This window comes from Chaetodon auriga, chromosome 7 (genome assembly GCF_051107435.1).
Source record: "Chaetodon auriga isolate fChaAug3 chromosome 7, fChaAug3.hap1, whole genome shotgun sequence".
Taxonomy (NCBI): Eukaryota; Metazoa; Chordata; class Actinopteri; order Chaetodontiformes; family Chaetodontidae; genus Chaetodon; species Chaetodon auriga.
In genome coordinates this window covers 23,426,019-23,443,952 of record NC_135080.1, presented here as the reverse complement: position 1 = coordinate 23,443,952, position 17,934 = coordinate 23,426,019, and the positions used below count along the sequence as shown (strand labels likewise).

General features: G+C 43.3%; 1 protein-coding gene across 7 annotated transcripts in view; it reads left to right on the top strand.

Annotated features, from left to right (window-relative positions):
- Positions 1 to 1,402: 1,402 nt before the first annotated feature.
- Positions 1,403 to 17,934, top strand: part of LOC143323221 (chloride channel protein 2-like) — a 140,456-nt gene continuing 123,924 nt past the window's right edge. For all 7 annotated transcript variants that reach the window (XR_013077393.1, XM_076734955.1, XM_076734954.1 and 4 more), the window contains exon 1: positions 1,403 to 1,643. Coding sequence is in view for 6 of the 7 variants with exons in the window: in XM_076734955.1 (XP_076591070.1) it covers positions 1,593 to 1,643 (51 nt within the window). In the remaining variant the exon portion in view is untranslated. The remainder of the gene's footprint in view (positions 1,644 to 17,934) is intronic.

The window sequence follows — 17,934 nt, the reverse complement described above, 5'->3', positions numbered from 1 at the left end:
CTTCTTCTATTGCTCCAGAGTCCAATTTTTATGCTCCCTAGCAAATTAAAGCCATTTTTTCTGATTAGCTTCACTGATTAATGGTTTTCTAAAGGCTACACAGCTGTTCAATCCCAATCCCTTGAGTTCCCTTCGCATTGTGCATGTCGAAATGCTCTTACTTTCACTATTAAACATAGCCCTGAGTTCTTCTGTTGTTTTTCTACGATTTGATTTAAGTGATCGCCAATCACGATCAATCAGGATTTTTTTCGACCACGTCTTCTTTGAAGACGAAGATTCCCCACTAGCCTTCTAGTTTTTATTAATGCGTTGGAGAGTTCTGAACTCAATTTTAGTAGTTTCTGCAATTTCCTTAGATGGTTTCTCTGCTTGATGCGCGCCAATGATTTGACCCTTCTCAAACAGACTAACATCTTTTCCACAACCATGGGATGTGTCTTTGACATGGTTGTTTAAGAAATGAGAAGCTACTCATTGCATCAGTTGGGCTTAAATAACTTGTTGCCAGCTAAAGATAATCGCCCATGCAGTAATTATCCAATAGGAGGCTCTTACCTATTTGCTTAATTAAATCCAGGTAGCAACTTTTTTTTTTTTTTTTTGGCCAGGCAGTGTATGTACCAAATTTAATAGCAATCCATTCAATAGTTGTTGAGACATTCACTATATATATGTATGTGTGTGTGTGTGTGTGTGTGTGTGTGTGTGTGTGTGTGTGTGTTTCCAAATCAAATAATATTGACAACAAAACTTGATAAATTAACCAGGATTTTTTTTTTTTTTTTTTACAAATATTTTTATTTGATTTTATATTATTTTTTACGCTAATAGAAAAGGCTATAAATAGTTAATCATCAATATCCAGGGGTGCAGTGGAGGATCAGTCTATCTGGACTCTGGCAACACTACAAATTTCAGTTTCTTTTGGCTTTTTTCAGATTGACATTCAGAAAAACTTGATTGATCCCCACAGAGAAGTTACTTTGTTGCAGTAATGCAAGTTGCCCAACACAGTTAGAAAGAGGGATAAACTACTTAAAATGGTACAAAAAAAAAACAACAACTGTAAAGATAACAAAGGCATAATAATGATAGTAAAATGAGCATGTGTCAACGGTAATGTAAATGTGAAGAGTAAAGGTAGAAGATGTACCATACAGTACAAATACTGCTGATAATACACGAACAGAGTTCTGCTCATATTCAATCTGTGTGCATGAACTGTCAAATCAATGAATCAGTGCTTGACTGTGAGAAGCATCTTCCACAGAGTGAAACATGCAGAGAGCATGAAGGCTTCTGCCTTGATTGACAGCGGTTCCAGATGGGAGGGTCGATCCACTTCAAACCACCGAAGTCCCGCCTCGCAGTCTGTATCTTGCTGGGGACCAGAAGCTATAAAATGAAGGAACTTACTGTAACCGGGACGCATTCTGTACTTGGAGTTCCCTTTGTGAACTCCTTTACAGAAACTAAAGTCATGCTAATGCTTTAATCAGTGCGCACTCAGAGAGATATCGAGGTCGCTTTCGTCTCACTTCCAAGCTGAAAGACTTGATCAAGTCGCCGGGTAGAGACAGAGCAGAGCCATGGCAGGGGACGGCTCAGACCAGCGGGCGCTGCAGTATGAACAAACTCTGGTAAGTTTGACTTGTTGCTCCTCTGAACTTTGTTCACTGGTCACACAGTCGGTGCAGTCCTCTGGCATGGACAGGGAAGCCAGACTCCATTGACAAATCTTTGAATTTAACGCTGCCTGGCTCGCTGGCTCTATTTATACACATATGGTACCGGCTACACGATAGCAAGCTGCGAGAGCGAGCTGTGGTCAAAAGTTCTAATTTAAGTGAAATAAATGCATGTTGGTGTGATATGTGTGTGCCGAATCAAGACGTGTGCCTCTGTGATTCGGGAAGTTTCTACTGGAGTGTGTGTATTTGTCGACAACCAAGGTTCAACTATAAGTTGTTAGATTTTAAACGAAGTTCCACCTCCTGCACACTCCCGTGAAAGTAACCAGGTTTGTGGTGTCGGGAGCCGCTGTGCATGGCTTTGTGTTTCTAAGTCCTTGATAACCCTCTCGGATATTGTGAGGTGACACAAGTAACAGAGGACAAGTTTGTAACTTGTCTAACTCCAAACACTGAATGCCTTTAGCCGCTAGCTTTACAGCAGGTAGTAAAGGGCCTGACTGTCATAACATCTGGATTTGACTGTCCCGGCACAGGTAGTGCTGTCTTGTTTGGAGAGATTTTGCCGAAACTTCACTATTAAAATCCCATGCGCTTTAAGAAAGTCGTGTATAAATTGTTGTAATTGCGTATTAGAACGTTGCTTAATGCCTGTTTTGAATTCCAAAAATATGCTGATAAATTCGGCATAAAAATGATTTCATCTGGCATTTATTTAAGTGTCAAACATTTCAGCTTTTCCAGCCTTTTCGTGAGGGGAATTTGCTTAATAATCCGTGCATTCAGAACCATGATAAGGGAAATTATCTGTCTGCCACTATATGCAAGAGGAAGATGTCATGGTCACACTAACAGGGCAGCAGTCACTGGGGTTACTGTATGTGTCAGGAGCTCAGTGTGTAGGCTGCATTGATTTCAGCCACCACCATCCAACAATAGATTAATTCATTGTTGTTCAGTAGCCTGGCTGCTGAGAAACACTAATGTGTGCATGTAATGTGTTGTTAAGATGAGATGCATCTAACAGGTGTTCGCTGCTGATCCTTGCACAGGGTCCCCAAGTAAGCGATTAAATTTGAGCTTAAGCTTTACAAGTTACTGTACGCCCCATAACTATTACATAAGGCAGTTGTCTTTTTAGCTTATGTAATAAGCAGGTAGTTGTTGGGATTCTGCGGTGGTCTGCACACGGTTAAGAAGATGAGTCAGTTGAGTGGATGGTTTGATATTAGACCTGTTTTCTACAGCAGGGGGCTCTCAAACATTTGCATGTCACAGGCCGTCAAACAGACACAGATCAGAGGCCATGGACACCCACTCAACAAGTTTGCCATCGGGATCTCCATAAAGGCTGATATTTGGCAATGAATTGTGTAACTTGGGAGATAAAAGTCTTGAAGGAAAAACAATAATTGCTTCTTCTATATTCCCAGTGAATTCTAATTTAAAGAAAGTGCACAGGTCATCATTTTGCCCCACCTAAAGGACCCCCTGTGGCTGCTGCTGTAGATCCCACTTTGAGCAGCACAGATTTGCAGTGAGCCCGTCAGGATGATCAAGTTTGGCCTGAGAGTCCAAGTACTGTGTGTGTTTGTGTAAGAATCTAGTTGAACTTTTCCTGACAAACTTCTGTCAAGCCTAAAGAATCTGCTATTTGAAGAGACTAGTTTTATAGGCCAACTGGTCCCACTCAGTGGCAGCGAGGCTTTAAATTAAGAGGAGCCACAACTGTTACACTTCTTTGGGCCTCTGTTTCCTTTTCTTGAAAAAGTTCCTCTGTAAAGAGTCCCCCCCCCACCCCCCACCATCCCTACCCCGCCTCCCTGTGTGCTGTTAATCTGTGTGTGTGTGTGTTTGTGTGAGAGATTACACAACGTGCGACCCGCTGATTCAGCGCTGGACGCTCTGTCACCCTGGCGGGGTCTCGTGCTCGGCCCTCAGCTCTCTGAAAGGAACGTGCAAGCAGCTCTCTCTGCAACAAAACCACCACCTTTTCAGTTAATCTCAGCTCTCCCTGCTGCGCTCGCATGATTGTTACATGAACAGAAATTGTGAAAGCGTCGAAATAGTCACATAAAAATAGCTACAGTGTGAGAATAACCTCTTTTAACATAAATGAGCTCTCTCCTGCCCCCCCATCTCCTTACCGTGGGTTGTAGTAACATGGTGTCTTTGTGTGATATTGGCAGTCATGGTGGTTGTGTGGGTTTGTTGTGGGCAGTGGATGCTCAAAGAGGCCAGTGTAGTTTGGCTGTGAGAGAGGCTGAAAGGCTGGCTACAGAAATGTTGGCAGGGTCAGCAATACGGAGCACTTGCAAAATAAAACCAGCCTCAACATATTGTCAGTTTACATTGGACCGATGCATCTGTTGGTATTTGTATGAAGCTGATTTCATTGATTTCTGCTTGAACTTGAGGTCAGATTATGTGTGTTTGCGTAGGATATGATGGACATAATGCTGTTCAAGTCTTCATGCAAAATCCCATAATATATACATATATGTACCAATATACTGTCTAAACTTCAAACTTTAACTAGCACACACGTGGGGTTTCAGTGTCCCATGATCATTTTAATACAGTTTCAGAGGCTTTTTCAAGATTTAAAGATGAAACAATTCTGTAATCAGAATTTTTGCCATCAAAACAAGTCACTTAAAGAGCCCCAAGTATTTGCAACCAGCAGCTACAAGCAAAACATTAGTTTCAGCCTTCAGCCATGAATGTTGGTGGCAACCTGTGCGTTTCAGTAATGAGCCTGAAGAGGCTTGGCATTGGTTAAAAGGCGCCATTCAGACCCTAAAACACTGCTCACTGTTAGAAGATCACCACAAACCACAGTCCTTTGCAGATCATTTATCCTTGAACCATTAATCACTTACTGCTGTGTATAACTGCTGAAAGAACATTTTCCAAAACACTGAAATTCAATATTATTCATATTCAGTGTAGCAAAAGAGGGTGTCAGTTTGTGGTGATTCAAGGTCAGCTTGAATCACTGTGGTGTGGACATGGGTGTGTTTGTTTGTGGAACACGGTGTTCTCGTGCCATTGAATGATAAATTGACTGTCTGGTGATCAAAGGTTAAGTTTTATTAGGTGTTGTCAATTGATATCCAAACACAATTGAGAGTGAGAGCCTAATATTCATGTCATTTGTTGTAACAATGCATTCAATTTCATTGCAAGACAAGGTGCAGAACATTTAGAACATGTGCTTGAATCTCATGTTCTCTGCAGCTACAAACTGTCCTTTCTCGTTGCTTTGTCCCAGTTTGAATCTGCATCAATTGAGACTTATCGCAGTCACATGTCTCCATTCCAAAGTTAGCACGCTTGATGTAGTGCTAACCAGACAGTCCACTGCTACAAATTATTACTGCTTGTAAAAATTAACAGGATAATGATAACGATCCCAGCTATGGCACCTGAAGGGGCTCTTAACGGGGCACGCCACCAATCAAGATCATGGTGGGTACCATTCAGCGAGTGAAAACAGCTGATAATGTCTTCTGTGGCTCTGGAAGGAGCTTTCCAAAGCCTGAAAAATAACTCTGATGACACCAGGAGAGTTTTCTTAGATTGGGCGAGGAGAAACAACCAATGAACAATAACAGAAATTACAAACTGGTGGCAGCAGTTTAAAAGGCGAAGGCATTTTCCAGGCAGGGAGGCGCTGGCAAATGATGCTGTCATTATGGGAATTGTAGGATCCATTGTTTTTTGGAGTAGGGCTGCGACTAACAATTATTTCCATCATGGATTAAGCTGCTGATTGTTCTCTTGATTGATTGTTCGGTTGATAAAATGTCCCAAGGTGATGTATTCAAACGGCTTGTTTTTTCTGACCAGCAGACATTTGTGAGGGTGGAACCAGTGAATTTGTGACATGTTTGCCTTAAAGTGATGAATCAATTATCACAGTTGTTGCTGATTAATTTGTCCGTCGATGGACTTATGACCCACACAAGATTAAAGCTCTGCTTAATTGATTTTGACCATTCTTCTCTTGATACGACTTTGTGCGAACCCCCAACTTTATGGAAGTGCTATACTTAACACTTAACACTAAGTGCCCCTTGTAAAGCTTCAGCTTCTCATTTGTGTTATTTATAGTTGATTTAGCCGACAATACCTTAAAAACTTAGGTGTGTGTGTGCGTTTGTGTGCGTGTGCGCCAGGATGTAGGGTGTAATTGAGCACTACTGGAGGCATATTAGTTGTACCAAAGCAATACTAGCTGCATATGAAAGTAAATGTCCTGTACCAAAGTGTTTGAGAGGATTTCATACTGTTCATTATTTGATGGGCTGCACTGGCAATAATGCTGAACCCAGAGGTCACATGTAGTCCAGGATGGTCCATTTCCCTGATTTATGTGGCCTCATAACACTCCAACGTCAGATTGAGCTAATCATCTGAGATTATGTGACATTTTGCAAAGTGCTGGTTGTGGATGTACAGTATGCGTGTGTGTGTGGGAGCCAGGGGCCTCGTTCTGCTCGTGTCATTGCGCCCGTGATGCCCCCTCATTCCTGTGCGTCTTGATTCGTTGCATTTTATGTTCCCCCTCTCCATCCCATCCCAGGTGGGCAGGCAGAGGATCGTCACGCCTCCCCTCTCTGTCTCACTCGCTGGCTCTGATGGCTTGTTATTGTTAATACCAGGCCATACGATTGTGCTGGGTAATTGTGTGTGTGTGTGTGTAAGGTGACACGGTCTGTCTGGAGGCCTATGACCAGCCATCCCAGCGCTTGTGATCAGCATTGCTTGTGTCCCCCTTGGATGCTTTATGTGTTTAGTGCGTCGAGGATGTGCAGCAGCTCAGATAAGAGTCGTTGGATGAGAGATAAGTTGATCAGCAAACACTGAGCCAACAGATAACCACTGATTTAAATGTGTTTATACGGTAGTTCTGTCCCCGACACAAAGAAGCTGTAAAAACATTCGATTCTACTTTTTTTGCTGTTAGGCTGTTTCATGTGAAAGAAAGTTCTGGTCGGGCATATTTGTCTGTGTTATGGTCGGCCATGTGGCTTTTTGAACAAAACAACAGGGAAGTGAAAGTGTCGGGTAGAGAAGCATGGAAACTTAATGATTTGTGAGTGCATATTCAGCCCTGTGTGTGTGTGTGTGTGAGTGTGTTGTGGCCATCTGTCTTGCTGCAAGGGTAATTTGTAACTCTGTGTTATTCGCCGTGCTGTGGTAATTAGACTTTATGTAGCCACGGCCGTGTCTGTTTGATGTCCACTCGCTCGCAGTCATCGTGGAAATTTCCCTTTCGTTTCCCTCTCTCCTCCTTTATTTCCTATCACCCCATCACGCCTTGTGGGTAAAGTCTTTTTTATTTTTGCAAGACAGGTCAACAGCTCCTTGACTCCTGCATTTAGTGTGCGGAGAAAGGGGAGCTTGCATAACATTTGCTCAAAGCTGAAGTTGTGAATAGGCCGGCCTTTGCTGCAGATAAGCATCACAACCCTCTAACGGTTTTTCTCTCTCCGTTACAAAAGATCAGCCTTTGCTTTTTTTGTTTTTCTCTTTTCCAAAATGACCTAATCACCTCTATTTACTTTCTGGACAAACAGCCGTGATGGATTTCTTAAGTCAGGACTCGCTGTATGGACGGACCTTGAGGTCTAAGACACAAACATTTGCACAAAAGCCTCTAAATGAGGACCTACTCATAGCAACTTTGAATTTGGCAAACACTCCACAAGACAGAAGAAGTGTTGACCATGTCAGTCAGTAAAACCAAAGGAGGAATGTGTTTGCGTGACTGGCTCTTTGTTCTGAGATGCATTGATCACACAGGCCGGCGTCGTGTTTGATGATTAACCGCTGAGAGATGGAGAGAGGCAGCAAGAGATTAAACTCGATGGGTCAATAGATTAACAGATGAGCCGGTTTCAAGTGTTGAGGCGTGTCTCTTGATTAGTGCCGTACAATTATTTCTTGCCCCTCTTGTGTCCTTAACAAATATGGATTAGAGAACAGAAAGAAAACAGAGATCTGAGGCGAGCAGACGTTCAGTGATAACCCTCAATCGTGTTGATCAGCCGAGCACAGGGCTCCAAGCATAGAGCAGAGGAGAAATGAGAAGTCTGCAGGTTAATCTTATTCCGTCAAGTCAAACTGAGATATCCACAGGGCTGAGAGATGTGAAGAGACTCTGTCATGATGTGACAAATCAGCTCTACAAATGCGCTACTGCTTACTGTCAGCCATTGTTTTAAGTGTACCATACATTCTGAGAAGATGTTACCACATAAGAAAAGCTGAGAAAAGCATGAAATCCTCACGTTGGAGAAGGATGACTTCAGTGATAATCTAGCGGGCAGTCAACTGACGGATCGCCGCAGCTCTGAATGCACCACAGTGGACACTCAGGCGTAGCTTTGTCAAATTTGCTTTTGGAATGAAATGATGGTGATAGAAATTCAATGCTCCACCTAATTTAAAACATTCTGCGTGTGTTCCTCGTGCACTTGCTGCTGTCTGGCGGCTCTCACTTCAAATCAACTGAAAACAGCATCACATTTCCATACTGAGCCGTTGAAATACAAGCCAGCATAAATGATGCAGAAAGGATGAGGCCATTTCACTGCGTTTTGCTGTAAAACATTTGATTGTTAATTTGTTCCCCAGAAGACGCTGGAGCTTTATAGTAGCTGCCTTTATTCTCCATGTTTGAATTCTTGTCTGCAACGAGGGAGCCTCATAGCTTGTTTTCAATCACTACTTAACTCATAAGCAAGATAATGATGGAGTAATTCACCTGCAGACATGAGTCTAGTGTTACTGTAGTGCTGTGCCTCAGAGAAATGATCCTCTCATAACTCTTTCCATTGGAGGATGAAAGTTCTCCCTCCATTAAGATGCACACACAAGAGGAGCTCCACTCTAAATAATGTTACCCACCGTGCACATCATCACATACATTCATTGTTGTCATATGATGAAAAATGATGCCGTACATGAATGAGATTTATTCCTCTGCAGTGGCAGTAAACGCAACACATGGGCCCACCGATAACTGTGCCGTGTTCAGGGCTGAGCAAGGTATTTGGGGCTGTAATGTTAACTATGATAAACAGCAGGGCTATGGCTATATACTGACACTCCCCCACAGACACTTTTTTTTTTACAGTGATGCAAAACTTGTACAACAGAAAAAGAAGTTTCACAGCTGCATGTGTTTGCCAGCTTTTCTGTCTTTTTTAGAAACATGCACCAATGCGCGACATGCCGTCAAACCCTGAACAGTCAGAGACAATATGAAGATGCCCTCATAGCAGAATGTGAGGCTTTATCACAGTGAAGTGATCCTGGAAAAATAAATTGGCAAATCAGATTTACATCTTCACTACTTTTACATCTTTGCACCAATGATGGCAACAAGAATTGAAAGCTTTAACTTGAAACCTTGACACACAAACAGATGTATCGGAGCCAAGTCTGAAGAATGTAATGTATGTAAGCTGGATGTGTCTGCCCCTCTAGTTTCAATCACTACACAGAGTCAGCACTCATCTGATTGAAGCTGAACCCTGCCCTGCCAGTCCTGGCCTGTTTTCGCCCCGGGTTTCGCCTTTCAGCCACTTACAGGCCGCTTACAGGCGGTCTTATCCTCTCGGTGGGTTTTTTTTGGCACTGTACGACAGAGAAAGACTGCAGCCTTGACAAAAGTCCCGAAACCTCCTCCGGATTTTTGGGTGAAGCCATCATGTAATCTGTGTTTATTTCCAGAAAATTCTCCGAACAAGACACCAGAACTCTATCGGGGATGATGCAGGAGGGCAGTGCTCATGTGTTCAGTGTTGGTTGTTGACACTGAAAATCGTAGTTTAGTTAGATTTTTTTTGTCAAACATTTTTTTTTAGGTGTAATGGAAATGGTTATAAGGGATAATGCATTAATAAAACAGCATTTATTTTTAGACTACCATTATTATTTCTCTCAGCTGTCACTCTGCCGTCGCGTCTGCTGGTCTCCAAGCGATCATTTTGACATAAATGACAATCAGCCTCTTCTCTCGCGTCCCTGTCTTTATGAGGGGAAGCAGGTCCAACAAGTCGACAGTCTGGACAAACACAGCCAAGTCACCTTGAGGTGCCTGTGTGCCATGATAAAGCCACAAAGTCAGAGTTGACACATCAGTGGATGTTCAGTTCATTATCAGCTGTGTGTGTTTGACTTTGGATGTGTGTGTGTGTGTGTGTGTGTGTGTGTGTGTGTGTGTGTGTGTGTGTGTGTCTCTGCTCTGAGATGTTCCGAACTGTTTTTACCTGAAACACTTATTTGATAAAGGTGATCTTGTTGATGTATCAACTGCAGGTCGTGCAAACGATCCAGACGCATGAATAAATGCTCAGTCACATTTAGCTTGACGGCGGTAATAGTTCCACTGTGCAGCCATCCTCTTTTTAAATGCCCTTCACCTTGTCTGAATGATGCGTCTGCGCTGTGCAGGCGATGTTTAAAGAGCTGCTCGAGTGTCTCTGCCTAATTGTTTACAAGGCTGTGTGTGTGAGTGTGTGTGTGTGTGTGTGTGTGTGTGTGTGTGTGTGTGTGTGTGTGTGTGTGTGTGTTCCTCTGCCTTTAATAAGTTAAAAGCTCAAGCGTAAAGTGTGTGTGCACATATGCACCCATCAGCCTAATCTGTTAGCTAATGACTGCATGCTCAAGGACCTGTCCTGGTTGCGGTGATTCACAAAATCCTGCTGTTCTGTTTTATTGCATCATTTCAGCAGTACTCGCCATTTTACAGAAGGTGTTACATCATAGCAAAAGGCATTTCCAGCAGTCAGCGAGGCTAAAAGCGAGGCTTACCTGCTCTGTTGCAGGCTTCACTTTGGCCTTTGTCGTGGCTCAAGAGCTGGCATCCACAGAAAAGTGTGGGCTCATCTTCAACTGGAGCATCTGCAGATTAATTCTACAGCCAATATGTTATGATCCGCTGAAGTTAGGCATGATATGAGATGAATAAATCCCAGTTTTTGTTATCTTCGCTGCCAATCTTGACTGTGTGGAGCTGGGAGGGACAATTGAATGAGATTTAGCTCTTAACTCCACTGAGAGCATTCTTCCAGTTTAAGTAGTATTGCATTTTGGTCTGAAGCTCTGAATATTGATCCTAATGGATTTTAGCAAACAATGTATCCCATAAAACCGGTCTGTTCACGGCCTTAAAACAATTTGATTCATTTGTAATTAATTAATTTGAAAGAGAAATTACAGTTGACAAATCAACTTGTTAATTGTCTCTGTTTGACAGACGGTGTGATGGAGACAGTGTCTGTCAATGACCTCACACATGGTTGTGCATTTATATGTGTGCAGTACTTCTCGTTTAGTGTCTGCAGGAATAAACTGGCTGAGTGTTGCTCATGCAGATGTTGGTCACAACAAAAAAGGGGATATTGTGTGATGCTGATCCCTTCCTCCTCAGACCTCCTCACCCAGGAACAGTACAGCTGTCTGTATCATCATCAGTTTGTGGTCTGACAGGACGATCTCTGGTGTGGTCTGTCCTTGTCTGCTGTCACTACTGATCTTCCACATTGTGGCTGACTGCCTCAGTGTTTGCGCATCCATACTGTGTCATCAGCACATTTTCCACTGTTGAATATCCACGATGATTAGTCACCAGCAGCCTTCTGTTCAAACATGAGTGTCAGGAGGTCAACATTATGACACTGTCAGACATGCATGCATTTATTTTTGGCTGACCCACAGGGGTCAGTCCTATAAATGCAAAAGTGTGTGACTTACTGAGTGACTGAGTGATGAAGTCACACCATCAAGTGTTGGAGATTGTCATTGGCTGTTGCTCTTAAAACAAATGAAGAGACACCAACATTAGTGACCTACTATAACTCCAGATCTTATGAGGAGAGGGCTGTCGCCAATGGGTTCATCCCTTGCTCACACAGCATTGAAGACCTCGGGTCCAACCCCACCTCGGTCTCACCTTGTGTACAAGCTGAGCTGAAACTGGACAGTTGGCTCCTAACCAGCTTTGGGGCCCACGGGTTAGACGGCTGCTCCTATACTAATAGAATCTGTTTCATATTGGCTTCGCCCTCCAAGGCTATCGCAATGAATCAGTCCGGTTCAGTTCGTTTCTGAAGAAATGCATGAGGCATGATGGAAAGGGCATAGTTAAAGCAACCCAAATAGGAAAACTGTCAATACAAAGTACAGCTGAGGTTGATGGGAGTGGAAGTAGTTTTGCAGGTGTATTTGATCAGAAATCAAAATGACACAAGAGGTGAATTCAGGGGATCGCCCAAGTCATTAGGATTCTTCCTCCGTGGAATGTCTGCACCAAATTTCGTGGCAGTCCTTCCTGCAGTCGTTGAGATATTTGCATCCAGACCACAGCGGCGGACAGACCAGCATTGCCATGCTGCTAGCGTGGCTGAAAATGAGAAGCCTGCTCGCAGCATTGATCCTGCTCGCAGTCGAGCCAATTAAGGTGCAGGGAGGTCACAGCAACAATCCATTTTCATGTTTTAAACACACTGTATGTAATTTCTGTCACTAAGGGCGTCTCAATCAAAACAACAATAAATGCAGTTTGCTGATGTCGTGAAGTAGCGTGGGATCATGGGTATTGTCATTCCTCAACAATCGCCTTTGCTGATGAAAATGAACCTGCTCAAACCAAAACTAGCTGTTTTGTATCACTATTGTTTAGGCAGACCAGTCTTCCCCTGAGCCCCTGATGTGCTTGTAATAGTCCTACATCACAGTGGATTACCAGAATAACTATTATGTTTGCCTGGAATTTCACCTCAAGTTCTGTTGAAGTGTTTCATCATTGACATCGTGAACGTGTTTCAAACACGCCGTTCCTCCGCCCTTTCTTGTGAAATCGTCGTACTGTACAAGATTCATCTCAGGTTTTGTCCTCAGTTCATCAGTCCAGAGGTACAGTAGCTCTCTCCCTCGCCTGTCTGCCCTCTAATTGCTGTTAGTTTACTGTTGATGGAGTGTAATTAAACAGACGCTTGGCAGTGTTCAGCCGCTGATAGAGTTGATCACCGCTGCTCTTGGCAGCCGAGGCGCAACGGTCCCCGCGCTGACAGATTGGAAGGCAAGATGGAAGGTGCTTTGAAGCACCAAACACTGGTTATCAGCAGGAATTACAGCACTTTGTCACTACGCAAGCTAGCACACACACGCCCCTGCATACCACACACACGCTTTTCACTAATAGTCACTTGACCTTTTTCTTACATGCGGTTCTTGAGTGAGCACGCGCAGGCAGGTGTGAGGTACATTCAGAACACATTTAACACGTCGACCCTCGCACACGGAGCAGATCCCATCTGTTTCTCTCTGCCCTCGCTGAGCTCTGCCATAGTGACTCATGCTACTCATCATGTGGCTGTGATGACGAGAGTTGAACTGGTGTTAATGAAGCCTGGCCCCGGGCAACCAATCAGAGCGTGGCAGATTCTTTGCAAATATTCTCTCCACCGCTTTCCTCCATTTACATCTCTCTCTCTGTTCCTCTGGATTTTATGTAAATAGGAAGTTTGATGCAGTGTGTGTGTGTGTGTGTGTGTGTGTGTGTGTGTGTGTGTGCGCGTGTGTGTCCCTTTTTCTGAACTCGTCACCTCTATTGCTGATTTCTCTTTTCCCATCCCCTGACCACACACATGCTCACACACTGCGTCTCATAGATCAGCTGACCTCGTGCTCTCCAACGCAGTCCAGGCTAATTCACCTTCACTCTCTCCTCCTGGATTATTTGGGCTTGAGTGTGACTTGGCTGGACTGGCTGATAAGAGGATGCTGATGTGGGGTTTCTCTTACAAGATCACTGTGTGCGTCTGGTCGCACCTTGTTGAGCATGTAAACAGCAGATACTGAAACGTACTCCTTTACTGAGGCACGCTAAGATACATGGAATCAATCCTGAAACTGTTATGCTGCATCATCAGCAGTACATGGACCCGTATTGGGAAAAGCTCTACATTGATACTTTGGTCTGAGGTGGCACATAAAGCCGTGCACAGTATGTGAACCTTTGTTACAGATTAACAGCAGTGTACAGCTGATTATGACCGAAAAGCTCGATTACACAATGACATTTCCATTGTGAATATATCGTGTTATTGGCATTTCCAGTGTAAGCTCAATAGAGTAGATGTTTTATGCTGTGTTAGATGCCTTTGTGCTGTACACAAGATCTATAAACTCCACAGATTATGTAGTTTACAGAATTCCAAGTCTCAGAACACAATGTGCAGCAGCTCCTGTTAGTTTTAGATTGAAAGCAGGCCAAAGCGAGACGCAAATATTTGAGAACGAAGAAGGAGCTTTCACTAAAAACAGCTTGTGATGTTGGTGTTTTATCAACCTTTGTGCAACGGCACGCTGTTTGCTGTTCACACACTCGATCACGCTGACATATTACAAGTAGAATCAGTGCAACGTATGCTTATACTCCACGTGCACTCGTCTGAAGTCTCATGCAAAGAGATCTAAGGATCTTTATTTGATGGATGTGGCACACGTCAGCACTCTATAACTGTAATCCAATTTACTGATTTAGATGAAAGAAATTTGATACAAATAGTATTAAATATCAGTGTTTTTCCAATTCAGCACTACTACTTCAACTGGGGACCCATGAAGCCCTCATCTCGCTCTGTGTGTGTGTGTGTGTGTGTGTGTGTGTGTGTGTGTGTGTGTGTGTGTGTTTTGAATGGATAGATGGCGTAATGTGATGTGACAGCAGGGAGGAAAAGGAGAAATTAAGTCCAAGTGGTGGCCTGCTCACTTTAATGGCTCAGCTATTGAAAGACCCTGTAGACACATCAAGGAACAATAAAAAAGATCCCGCACCTGCTCTCTGTCTGTATTCACTGAACAAGCCTCGGATCCAAACATACAGTGTTTATGTTATGTAGTCACGCTAATAGATGGTGGCGGTGCCAAGATGTCGTGACTGTGTGCCAACACCTGTAGGTAATGTGTATTTAGGTATAACGACACGAATATACTTTGGCAAATGGATATTCTTTATTTTCCTGTGATGCTCCTGTGTGATGGGGCATCACTTTACAATGGGGCATAACTCATAACTCATAATGTTCAGTGTAATTTTCCCTCTTTTTTTCCTCCTCCTCTTTTTTTTTTTTTGCATTTGCTCCCTCGCTCCGTCTTTTTCTGTTTCTGCAAACGGATTCCGCAACATTCTTTCTCCCCTGCAGAACGACTGCGTGCCTTTGAACGCCCCTCTGCACTCTCACCACAACATACGATTAGTCTTCCTACACACACAAAACATGGGAGGGCATGGGCACAGTCGCTGCACCCAAAGGCATGCAGACACACACACATGCACAAACAGAGCAACATGCAGCATCAAAGACACGCATTAAGCACACACACACTCCCACACTCTGTTTGAAGGTCTGCCCATTGGGTCCCAGTTGCAGTGCGAGTGTGTGACTGGATTGTTAACTGGTTTGTTCTGGAGTTGAGCCACCTTTCACCCATCAATCTCCTCCTCCCGCCTTCTTTTCCGCTCTCCTCACCCACTTCTTCCTTTTCTCCTCTTTTCAGTAATTATGTCTCTCTGTGTGGATTGTCACTCATGTGGCCACTCCGCCGCTAACTGTGAACCCCATCTGCCACTCTCACAGTTCTTATCATTATTTCGTATAACTTTAAGTCATCATATATCTGCTGTGACAAAGGTGGCATCTTTAAAAGTTGTTGTCCAAAACCCAAGCATGTTTGATTGACAAAGACACAAACAGAAGCAAATCACATCAAATTTTCTTGATCTTGCAAAGTTACTTAAATGATTTAGGATCAGAGTGAATGGCCATTTTGTTTCTGTGTGATGCTCTAATAATGTGTTTATGTTAGCTGTTTTCTGTTATGGAAGCAGGCTAGTTTTGCATCAACCATCAAGCAGTTAGCTTTAGCAAGCTGTGTCAATCTAATCTGTAATTTTCACTGTTTTTGTTGCCATTTTTTGTCACAGTTTTTCATGGATATACTGGAGCCATTTTTCAGGCTCTGGCTGAGAAAGATCAGTGTCATCTCTTTTGATCCCGGCTACGAAGCTCTGATTCAGTTCAACATCAGACCTTTTAAAATCTGAGGGAAACATGTGGTTATCATTCAGAGATTGTATGGCTATAAATATTTGATCCGTAATTAAAATTTTTGGGGCAGTTATTTTGTGTTGATCGGGAATTCTAGTGAGTTTCAGCTCATTGTTTAGCTGTCTGGCCCATAACTTTACTGTTTCAGTTCACTCTCACTGCTCTCAATAATGTTGTTTTCCACAGCTGTTTTTAGTGAAAGCTCTAAAAACCCACTGCACACTGCCTGCTGAACTCAACGGCAGGCACAGACACAGGTAGCGACTAGCTGGTGAACATAGTGGAGCATTTAGCTGCTAAAAAGCCAGATATTTCCCTCAGGAGTTGGTGGAGACCAAAAACAGAGCTATAAGATGGTCTTTATTGGACTAGGTGGCCAGAAACACAACAAAATGAATGCTAATGTTGCTCCATAACTGCTGTTATGTTTAAATATTCATCTTACAAGGTGGTATGTCAGTGTTGTGTTTGATGCCCCCAAGTGGCCAAAAAAAAGCTACGTCACCCAGCACAGACAGTCGATCCTTTTTGTTTACTTGCTAGCTCTAACTGAACCCGAACCCATACATCATTTCTTCATTTTTATCCAAACATGTCAATGTTGATAATACAATAAACCAGTGGCTGATATATTGCAACGCTGAGTCGACCTTTAACATTTCCTCGCAAAACACACATTTTCTGTCTTTGCTTCAGTGTAGTTTTTTCACTTTGGAAAGGCCTCTGTAGTTTTCTGTAGGCTGCTTGCCCTTAAGAGAGCTCTCATCCACCAGCAGGAACCTTTGTGAAGAGGGTTTATGAGGGGGAAAGGTTTGCTAAGCTGCAAGGTGCACTTAGCAAATATACAGGTGTTTTGTTGATCTCTCATAAGATAAAGTCCTTCTTTTCATCCTGAGAATCAATGTCTCAGAGTATGCAAATCACCTGTGCAGCATCTCTGATGGTAATATATTCATTTGGTTGCACCTTGAGCTTGTCATGTACAAAAATGCATTGATTTCCTCATAGATCTGTTCTTGGCACCTGAAGTGTTTTGTGAATTTGCTGAATCTGATCAAAAAGCCACATTAAATCAGGTCAGACCAGCATATTGATCGGGAGTATGTGTTCAGAGAGAAATACTTGAGTCAGATGTTACACAGCCATGATGTCTGACTCGTATTAAAGGTCTAGAATCAGCATACTGAGAAGTGTAGCAGCCACAGGAGGAGACGCTGTCAGCACTGAGCCTCCTGATGCTTGGTGCTACTCTTACTGCATAGTGTTATCACGGACCCATCTCTGGCCTGTCTGGCTCAAGCACACAAAGGACGATGTGTGTTTGTGTGTGTGTGTGCGTGTTTGGATGTCAAGCCCCCGAGACAGATTTGGCTTCGAGCATTATTATCAAAGAGTTCAGGAGGTTGAGAACACATTTGGCATTCAAATCTGTGGTGAAATCCAAAAGAGTGTGTGTGTGTGTGTGTGTGTGTGTGTGTGTGTGTGTGTGTGTGTGTGTCCTCGCAGGCACACGGCGACTCATGTCTACCTCTCCCATTCACTCTCAGACCTCTCCTGTATCTCACATCCAGCACTGTCTCGTGAGGTTTTATTCAAATACTTAAACCCTGATAGCCCGAGCCTCCATCCTATTTATTTCATCTGATGGGGAGCACTTCACACCGCCCGGCCCTGTGGAAGGCATGCTCAATGAGTGTGAAACCTCTCGCAGAATATCAACCGCTGCATCTTCTCCCCTCCGACATCCTCTCGCCCCAAATCCCCCCCACTGCCCTAAATCACTTTTTAGGCTACGGAGATCCCAAGATGACAAAAAAAATCTTTGCAGATTCAAAGGCTGGTGTTTTCTCCTCTAAGCTGCTTTCGAGAAAAGAAGAGTGGACTCTTTTTCTGTTTTTTTGTCTCGTGGTCCGTTTTTTTCAGGGCAATTTTCAGGTTCGCATGACAGCATCTCGCTCAAATGATAATAGACATTTATTGATCTTCAGTGGAAATACCTGTGTGTTCAGTGATGTGTTCTGTTCATGTGCACGCTGTAAAAAAAACAAGGAAAAAGTAGAGAAAAGTGGAAATTGAAGTTTTGGCTTTGAGTTTGTCCAACTAGGAAT